The sequence below is a fragment of the Aricia agestis genome, chromosome 19 (genome assembly GCF_905147365.1).
Source record: "Aricia agestis chromosome 19, ilAriAges1.1, whole genome shotgun sequence".
In the NCBI taxonomy this organism is placed as follows: domain Eukaryota; kingdom Metazoa; phylum Arthropoda; class Insecta; order Lepidoptera; family Lycaenidae; genus Aricia; species Aricia agestis.
In genome coordinates, this window is record NC_056424.1 from 13,283,616 (window position 1) to 13,291,116 (window position 7,501).

At 39.0% G+C, this 7,501-nt stretch overlaps 1 protein-coding gene across 1 annotated transcript; it reads left to right on the top strand.

Annotated features, from left to right (window-relative positions):
- The first annotated feature begins 1,902 nt into the window (after positions 1-1,902).
- Positions 1,903-5,871, top strand: LOC121736656. Its single transcript, XM_042127985.1, has 3 exons — positions 1,903-1,996; positions 4,270-4,444; positions 5,628-5,871. The coding sequence occupies exons 2-3, from the start codon at positions 4,270-4,272 to the stop codon at positions 5,813-5,815; spliced, it is 363 nt and encodes a 120-aa protein (XP_041983919.1). The 5' UTR covers positions 1,903-1,996; the 3' UTR covers positions 5,816-5,871.
- The last annotated feature ends 1,630 nt before the right edge of the window (positions 5,872-7,501 follow it).

Sequence of the window (7,501 nt, forward strand, 5' to 3'; positions counted from 1 at the left end):
ACCTGATCTCATGCACCGAAAATTATGATTTTGGTCTCATTCGATACGGAATACCATCTAGAACATTCTATCAAAATTACAAAAGGGGCTGAATTGGTTTGCTTTTCAATTTTTCGTACTTTAGTCGTTGGTGGGGGGTAAGCTATAAAATATCTTCCACCTCGGCCGCATACTGCGAGTCCGGTACCGGATAAGTTCCCGGTGACGTAGTAGAATTTAGTCTCGTAGGCGGTAGGATGCATAAAAGGGAAGAGGGGATTTCGGGACAAGCTCGAGCGTGTCAGATTAAGCTTGTATAGGCAGTAGGCTTCCGACTGTATGTGTCTACTGTCTAGTTATCATGGTATAGAAATCAGATTTCTCACGTGGTGGGATATTTTTTTTTTATATCAAAATGTCGTCGGATCTGTCAGATTAAGATAGGGGATGTTTAGTCGAAGAAAGCTTCCATAGCACTGATAATTCAAATGTTAGGTAAGCCTGTAAGGACATTTTAAAATTAATATAAATAATAAAAAAAATAAAGCTAACATAAGTCATAATATTTTCCTACCTAAGCTTCGCAGATATTTTATTTTTCACTAAACTAAATAATTTAGCCCTTGTTGTCTAAAATAGGTAAGTATATTTATGATTTACCTAAATAAGCAATTTTCTGAATATATTTTCTTTTTCAAACTTTTAAAATCGCTGCAGTTTCTGAACCCTAAAATAAAAAACGCTCTTATTATTTTTGTATATATCCATGACGCTCGAGTGACTACACAAATAGCACCCTCCCCTACTATGATGGAGGACGAATTTTGTTGCGATAATGATTTCTTTTTATACTTAAACTTTTATTATTACTTGACTTAAAAAAATGACAAAAAGAGCACCAAAAGTCGCATGTTCTTTAAAAAAATCGTCTCTGGGCGGCCGCGTCACAGATTTCCTACATGAGGCGGTGGCCTACTCTCATAAAAAATATTAATGGCTCAACGCCAACGTTTGTACTTTGTTTGCAACAAACAGGCTTCAATCATAGCCGACCAAAAATCGTGTATCACGTATTAAGGAGTGAGCACACTGAGACGGGCCGTGCCGGGGCTCATCGCAAAAATCCGCCTCCATACAATTTGTATGGAAGCGGATGCGCGTTTCGCACACTGTGTCGGGGCGAAGCGGATTTCCGCCTCCATACAAATTGTATGGAGGCGGATTTTTGCGATGAGCCCCGGCACGGCCCGTCTCAGTGTGCTCACTCCTTAAAGTATGACAGAATAATATTATGAGTATTAATACTCATAATATTATTCTGTCTGTCCGTTACGTGTTTCTGTGTAGTTTTCTAAACAAACAAGGGCGTCGCCAGCCGATGGCGCAAGTTGACTTTACCTACTACAATTCATACTTTTCTTATTCTCTACGAATGAGAAAAGTAGGTATGAATTGTAGGTAAAGTCGACAGCACATGAAGGTTTTCACTTGTACTACGAGCCTTACATCTACAGCGATTGTAAAAACAGTATCTTAGTACTATATAAATATATATTCTGTGACAGTACAGAGTCCAATGTGTAAAGCTAAGTATTTTTTTTTAATTATCAGATTTTAATTTATAGTGGTCGTTGTTTGCATTATATTTGGCAACTTTTTTAGAATCTCTAGGGGGGGGCAGCTGCCCCTCTTTGCCCCCCCCTTGGCGACGCCCTTGTAAACAAAATCTAATTAAGGGGGAAAATATATTGGTACTTAAATACTACATGACTATATATAAACAAAGATATACTTACCTATATTTTGTATAATGTATTACTAGATATTGTAAGTGATTATCCTTGGTATTGAACACATCATGTTCTGTTATTTATTAACCTCAAGGCTTAATTTTTTTGACAATCCATCGGATTATAAATTGCTATACTCACATATAAATACACGAACTGCCAAACAGACATCACACAACTATCAGGTGTTCCAAGTTCCTACAGACTTCCAACCGATAACCTCTAAGGTAAATATATTATTTTCGGCATGTATTTAAATCAATATGTGTATATTCCCTTTTTTCAATCAAAATATTTGAAAGTTTCACCAAAAATACTGACTTGCACACTAATTATGCACCCTAAATAATGCGAATTAAGCCTACTATTTAAAGTTATTTGCAAAACTGTTTTACTGAACAAATAACTATTATTAAAATAGTATATCTAAAAATTCCTTAGTTCAACAAACATACTACAAACTTTTTAAAGGAAAACCATCACCTAAATTACTGTTAGGAACATCATTTATTCTAAATAAAACCCAATTTAATCTGTTATGTTCATATAATTAAGAATACAAAAATCAAGTGCTAACTTTTAACATGGACTAAGCTTTGGCACACTGAATGGTAGCTCAGTTTATAAACAATAATTTAAATAAACAATCGGCAAAGAGCGAGTCGGATTCGCGCACAAAGCGTTCCTTACTGATATATTGCAAATTAATTAAGCCTCCGGCTTAGGAATTGCACTCTAGGGGTTGACAAGCTACTAAAGAAAAAAACAACTGGCTTCAATTATGAGTCGACGGAGCCCCGCGTAGCGTGCCTTCCGTCGTTATTTAAAAAATAACCACGATGGCTAAGGCGTCACGATGGCTAAACCATCTAACCTAACCCAATCAAGTCGTATTGGGCTAACATTGCTTTAATTATTATCTAAGAATCATTAATAAATTATTAACCCATACAATTACAATACAGTAGTGAATTTTGATAATTTTTATCAAGAAACCTTGAATTATATAGTTTTGGAATGATAAAGTCTTTCACCATATCTCATCATAATTACCAAAAATCTTTGTCGCTAAAAGAGTAAAGAGCGAGCGCAAAGGAGTGAGTGCGGCTTTAGATGAGGAGGCCCCAACATGTTTTTCAGTAAAACAGAGAAACAAAAAGATTTCTTTTTTATGAAATAAGGGGGCAAACGAGCAAACGGGTCACCTGATGGAAAGCAACTACCGTCGTCGCCCATGGACACTCGCAGCATTAGAAGAGCTGCAGGTGCGTTGCCGGCCTTTTAAGAGAGAATAGGGTAATAGGGGAGGGTAGGTAAGGGAAGGGAATAGGGGAGGGAAGGGAAGGGAATAGGGTAGGGGATTGGGCCTCCGGTAAACTAACTCACTCGGCGAAACACAGCGCATGCGCTGTTTCACGCCGGTTTTCTGTGAGAATGTGGTATTTCTCCGGTCGAGCCGGCCCATTCGTGCCGAAGCGTGGCTCTCCCACGTATAAAGGTTGTTAGGTTAAAAATATTTTAGTTGCACGATTTGTCAATTTGTAGACTTGTTTTGATAATAGAAATTTATTTTATTGTGGTGCAATTGCGACCTTTCGATATCGTTTTTAGAAATTCCGTTGTAAGATTGTCCAATTTAGAGCGCAAGTTAGTATTTTATACTCGTATATACGTGATAAAATATAGCCTATAGCCTTCCTCGATAAATGGGCTATCTAACACTGAAAGAATTTTTCAAATCGGACCAGTAGTTCCTGCGATTAGCGCGTTCAAACAAACAAACAAACAAACTAACAAACTCTTCCGCTTTATAATATTAAAGTATAGATAGGTAATTACAAAGGTATTTATTTACATATTATCAATTAGAAAAGTGCCAATTTTTGTAGCTAATTATTTCTCTGCAAGCTATTGATATTAAATCCCTAAAAAATAAAATATTTATTTAAGTACACTGTGCTTTTACTATCGACTTTCTCATCGAGATACAAAGGCCTGCTAAAAAACCGGTGTAGCGTAAAGCGTTGTTACTTGAAGAGTGATAATGGCAGCTAGACCTCAATTCATTTGACACAATCCTGAACTTCACACATGACACTACACTATCAAGATTCTGCCCTATCGGAGAAACTATTTAAATACTTTATAACTAGAGTTCGAAGTCGAAGGCTGTAAAAGTTGCTTATATTCAGGAATTCTGCATAGTCTTAACCCATCAATCTCCAAGCGGCACCCGGCTGCAATGACAATTGAAAATCTATTGTGTATGCTATTCCCACGATCGAGGTATTAAAACCTTTTCGGACCAGCAACGTCTACTGTCAAATTCTGTGATCAAAGTTAAGGTCAAAGTTAAATTAGCCTTAACTATAACCATAATCCTTATAACTTTGACCATTACTTTAACTTTACAACGGGATAGATAAATTCGTAGGTCCGTTTGAAGACCGGCCACGTTTGCTTATAACGTTGAAAAAGATACACATTTGTCATTTTCCAGATGAAATTCCTGATCGCGTGCGCTCTGGTGCTGGCGGTGGCCGCCGCTGAAGACTACCATGTGACGTTAGACGACAACTTCGACTTCACCAAGCTCAGCCACGACGAGCTCACCGCTGTCGCCAAGTGCTTCATGAACCAGGGACCCTGCAATGAACTGATGCTGAGCTACAAACGTGAGTATATCTCCGACTATGGCGTAGCAAAAAGGAGGGAGGAGACGTGTTCTTGTCCGGGTGACCATTTCTTCTGAGGCGCCCAAGGGTACCCCACCCCTTTTGCGCCTCAGAAGAAAATCTTCAGACTGAGCGAGAGAACAGGCTCGGTCAGGCCAAAGCACACTGATGTCATTTCAGACGTTGCATATATTATCTAATATCTTGCCGATCTCAGAAACTCCGATAGTGCGATGCAGGACTGTGCGCTGGCCGCTGTATAGTCTGCTGTACTATGTTATGGGCTAATGCAAAGGAGAGAGGGGCGCCGGGAGTCGATCCTTCATCATTATCCACAAATAATATAAAATTAAATTATGATATTAATTATATAAACGCGGTAAATGATTAAATATTTGTTTATTAACTACTATTTACCAGTTTAACCTCTATTAAAGGTGTTTAAGTATGCATCTTTTTGTAATAGCTAGGTAGAGTAGGCCTGGATGACATAATATTGTGACGTGTAACTGCGCCGCAGGCTGAAAAAGATTGGGATCACCTGGGCTAATGGATATGGAAGTTTTTTTTTTAAATGAAATAAGGGGGCAAACGAGCAAACGGGTCACCTGATGGAAAGCAACTTCCGTCGCCCATGGACACTCGCAGCATCAGAAGAGCTGCATGTGCGTTGCCGGCCTTTTAAGAGGGAATAGGGTAATAGGGGATGGTAGGGAAGGGAAGGGAATAGGGGAGGGTAGGAAAGGGAATAGGGTAGGGGATTGGGCCTCCGGTAAACTCACTCACTCGGCGAAACACAGCGCAAGCGCTGTTTCACGCCGGTTTTCTGTGAGAACGTGGTATTTATCCGGTCGAGCCGGCCCATTCGTGCCGAAGCATGGCTCTCCCACTTTTTAAGATATAAAAAAGTGTCGTTGGGAGCCTCTTGATAGTTCGTTACTTATGTAATACTGCGCCCTTTATGGGACATAAAATATAAAAAAAAACTTACGGTGTCGTGTTGGGTACCAAATGAAAGAGCCTGTAAAGGCTCTTCTCTCTATTTGTAAAGAGCTAACCACACAGCGCACTGACAGACACAAGATAGTCAAACACACATTCCTATTTTCACAACATTAAAGGATGGATATTGGATAGCATAGTTATGGTGAATTGTTACTTTTAAGTTCGATTTATATTTCAGAACACTACCCCGGCGTAGTAATCGACGCCTGCAATCGCTGCAATCCCTCGCAGAAGAAAACCGGTAAGGTATTCTACGGCCGCCTCCAGAAAGAGCTCCCCGATGTCTACCATCAACTCAGGAAGTACATGGACCCCGAGAACAAATACTTCAGCAACTTCTTGGCCGCTATGGACCTTTCGGAATAAAAAAAAAACAAATGAAAAAAAATCGTACTTAATTCAAAAATGTTCTACGGCCATAAATTCGAATTTGCAAGCAGGTACCGCTGTAATAAATCATTAACATTAACAAGTTTTTTTCATTTTAATTATAAGTACCCTATACTTAAGCGCTTATTTCATTTAAATTTAGTATTTAGAAGTTCTAATTAGGACCCTAAAAAGAAGACTAATTAGAAGCTTCTTATTCCACTTGTCCTAATTTAGTAACTAAATCAGTTGTGACCAAGCGGCGACTTCGGCCAGACGTCTTCTTAATGGCTCCAGTTCTGTTAAGGAACAAAAACTTGATGTTCTCGTAGGTTTAGCTATTGGCTCAATGAAAATAAAAATAAATAAGCGAAAAAGATAGATGAAAGACTTTTTGCTCCACGAAAAATTACCAAACATGAACTTTCTGAACTAACTACTAAGTACTTGGAACCAGCAGACTTTAGAAATTACCTATGAATGGATTCCAGGGTCTCTAGACAAAATCCAAGCGTTTTCCGTGCAAGCGTTATCCACTCACGCTAAGGACTTGACAGTTGATATCCGTTTAACACCGTTTAACAAATATTGACTTTATCATATTTTTTTTCAACTCTTGTCTCTGGGTCTTAGCTAATCTCAGACTGGCCGTGCATTGTCTAACGGCCGTTCCCAATATTTGATCTATCTCTGGTTTTGCCCTACTAGAGATAGGAATAGCTCACATTAGACATTAGAGACATAATATATTTTATGTCAATTGTGAGTTATTCCTATCTCTAGTAGGGCAAAACCAGAGATAGATCAAATATTGGGAATGGCCGTAATAGTGGCCGTGTTCGTCGGCGTATTTTTGGACAAACCTTTTATTGGGCACGTCCAAAAGATGTCATGGCAACGCCATAACAAGTTGCTGGTCAAGTCGTAAACAACGTCTTAATTGTTTATACATGATTAAAATAATAAAAGCTAAACATAAATACATAAGCCTAAATTGTCTAACAGCCGCACAAATAATTTATTTAACACTATGACTCTGCTATGATAGTGTTTGATTATTTTATTTTGGAAAATATGGATATGGATCACTTGGATTTTTTTTTAAATTTAATTGTTTTTTTTTATGAAATAAGAGGGCAAACGAGCAAACGGGTCACCTGATGGAAAACAACTTCCGTCACCCAGAGATCATCAGAAGAGATGCAGGTGCGTTGCCGGCCTTTTAAGAGGGAATAGGGTAACAGGGGAGGGTAGGGATGGGAAGGGAAGGGAATAGGGTAGGGGATTGGACCTCCGGTAAACTCACTCACTCGGTGAAACACAGCGCAAGCGCTGTTTCACGCCGGTTTTCTGTGAGAGCGTGGTATTTCTCCGGTCATGCCGGCCCATTCGTGCCGAAGCATGGCTCTCCCACTGTTTTGTTCATTGCAAAGCAACCAACAAATTGCAATTGGGTTAAATGTCAAGTCGTAAACAGTTGTGGTTGCCATGGCATGACATGATTTGGACATGCGCAATAACTGCAGCGAATGCGCTAAAAATTACGCCGACGAACACGGCCAATAGGTATCTAAGATTCAATAAAAAAAAGCGGCCAAGTGCGAGTTGGACTTGCCCATGAAGGGTTCCGCAGCAGTCATAAGGTTTATTTTAATGAAATTAAAAGGTTTTTGATTTATATTT

Excerpts from the sequence above, each read along its gene's own strand:
- LOC121736656 (XM_042127985.1), top strand. The coding sequence starts at position 4,270 with ATGAAATTCCTGATCGCGTGCGCTCTGGTGCTGGCGGTGGCCGCCGCT. Across the intron at positions 4,445-5,627 it reads ACTGATGCTGAGCTACAAAC|AACACTACCCCGGCGTAGTA; the intron begins GTGAGTATATCT and ends TTTATATTTCAG.